Source organism: Penaeus chinensis, chromosome 2 (assembly GCF_019202785.1).
Source record: "Penaeus chinensis breed Huanghai No. 1 chromosome 2, ASM1920278v2, whole genome shotgun sequence".
In the NCBI taxonomy this organism is placed as follows: domain Eukaryota; kingdom Metazoa; phylum Arthropoda; class Malacostraca; order Decapoda; family Penaeidae; genus Penaeus; species Penaeus chinensis.
In genome coordinates, this window is record NC_061820.1 from 33,128,094 (window position 1) to 33,129,869 (window position 1,776).

The 1,776-nt window shown below is 41.5% G+C and overlaps 1 protein-coding gene across 1 annotated transcript in view; it reads left to right on the forward strand.

Moving 5' to 3' along the window:
• The window catches only part of LOC125033407 (juvenile hormone esterase-like), a 13,896-nt gene extending 12,120 nt beyond the window's left edge, over positions 1-1,776 (forward strand). The window contains exons 9-12 of the mRNA XM_047624890.1: positions 1-77; positions 351-480; positions 960-1,074; positions 1,349-1,776. The exon at positions 1-77 is cut by the window's left edge and continues 83 nt beyond it. Coding sequence (XP_047480846.1) covers positions 1-77; positions 351-480; positions 960-1,074; positions 1,349-1,645 — 619 coding nt within the window. The 3' untranslated portion in view covers positions 1,646-1,776. The remainder of the gene's footprint in view (positions 78-350; positions 481-959; positions 1,075-1,348) is intronic.

Genomic DNA, 1,776 nt, shown 5'->3' on the forward strand with positions numbered 1-1,776 from the left:
GGTCTTCCGGTACGAGTTCAAGCACCGCGGAAAGAGATCCCTCAGTGATTTCAACCCCCTCGATTTCGGCAAAGAATGTGAGGGTCAAACTTTTCGGTGTTCTTACTCTTTTCGGTTGAGAGAATAATGTGGCAGCAAAAAAAAAAAAAAAAAAAAAAAAAAAAAAAAAAAATAATAATAATAATAAATAAATAAATAATAAAATAATAATAATAACAACACCGTTATATATTTGAAAAAAATGTTTAGTTTCCAGAGATGCTTTTTGGTAGCGTGACGTTTAGTTATTTCAAACAACGAAATCTCTCTCTGAAAAAATGAAGGAGCTACAAGTTGCAGTTGCCTTTCAGGGGTGTCTCACGTGGACGAACTCTTCTACCTCTTCGAAGGAGGTCCAGTGTTTGCCCCGCTTGAGGATGAGGACGACCTTAAGGTCAGGGACATCATGACGACTCTTTGGACCAATTTCGCCCTCACGGGGTAAGGGACTGGCATTCTTAACGATGGCTGCGGTTACATTCGATCGGCAAAACTCTTGATGATAACCAAAGTCGGTCAGCATCTCTTTAACACACACATCACAACTAAAAACATAGAAAAACAGAACTCGTTACATTAAACTCCAGGCGAGCATGAAAACATTCGATACGTATAACTCATGAAAATGGAAATAACCGATCAACACAATTTAAAACCGACCAGTGCCAGGACAGGATTTTAATCTTAACGCTTATTGTAAATAGCATCCAGTTACGTTATCTATAAATTCAACTGAACAAGAAAACTCACGAATATACCAAAGGCCTTATCACTGTCCCACAGTGATTGCTCAATCTAATGAAGCATGTAAGCGAAAAGCCCTTTGACATATTCGTAACGTTTCTTATTCTGCAATGCCCTATCTGCAACATTCTCCGCCATACAGAAGAGCGAGCGATATAAATCGTTCTCCTCCTCAGAAACCCGACGCCCGACGACAGCCTGGGCTTCAAGTGGGAGCCCATGAAGGACGGCGAGCTGAACCACCTCGCCATCACCCCGAATCCTACCATGGAGAACGACACTCGGCAGGAGGTGGGTTGTGTGGTGGAAAGTTTTAACTATTCTATCCAAACCATAATGAGATGGAAGACTAACTATTATATTCAAACTCTTATGTGGCGAAAGATTCAAACTATGCTAACGCTTCTAACGATTTTTACTCGTTCCTTCTTTGTTTTGCTTCTCTCTTTCTTTCAAGAGAGTTACTATATCTTAATGTATATTCCAGAATGCTTTAGGAGTGAGGTGCTTACTTGCATTTATTTCATACCTTTTGCTTGTATGAATTCTATGGATTCTTTTGTAGATCCGGGACTTCTGGTTCTCGCTGCCCACGAAGCAGAACTTGATCCTCCACCGTGAGAAAGTAAAAAACCTGAAGATCGAGGAGAAGACGGAGGAAAGTACTGAAGAAGCCACGGCCGAAGGCACTCAAGAAGGTAATCAGGAAGCCACGAAGGAACAAGAAGGCGCCAAGTCTGAGACCGTTCCGGGAACCCCAGAAGAGAAGTTGGCAGAGCAGAAGCCCGACGAAGGAGAGGCGGCGGCGGAGGACCAAATTGAGGCTCCGGACACGAGTCAGAAGAGCAAAGACGAACTGTAATTTCCTTGAAATGATATGTAGCTCTAAATGTTAAAAATAAGTCTCTGAACTTGTGTTCTATTCAAATTTTCATTACCATAATGTCTTTTGATTGTTGTCAGCCATGCGAATAAACGTTTTTTTGTTTTGTT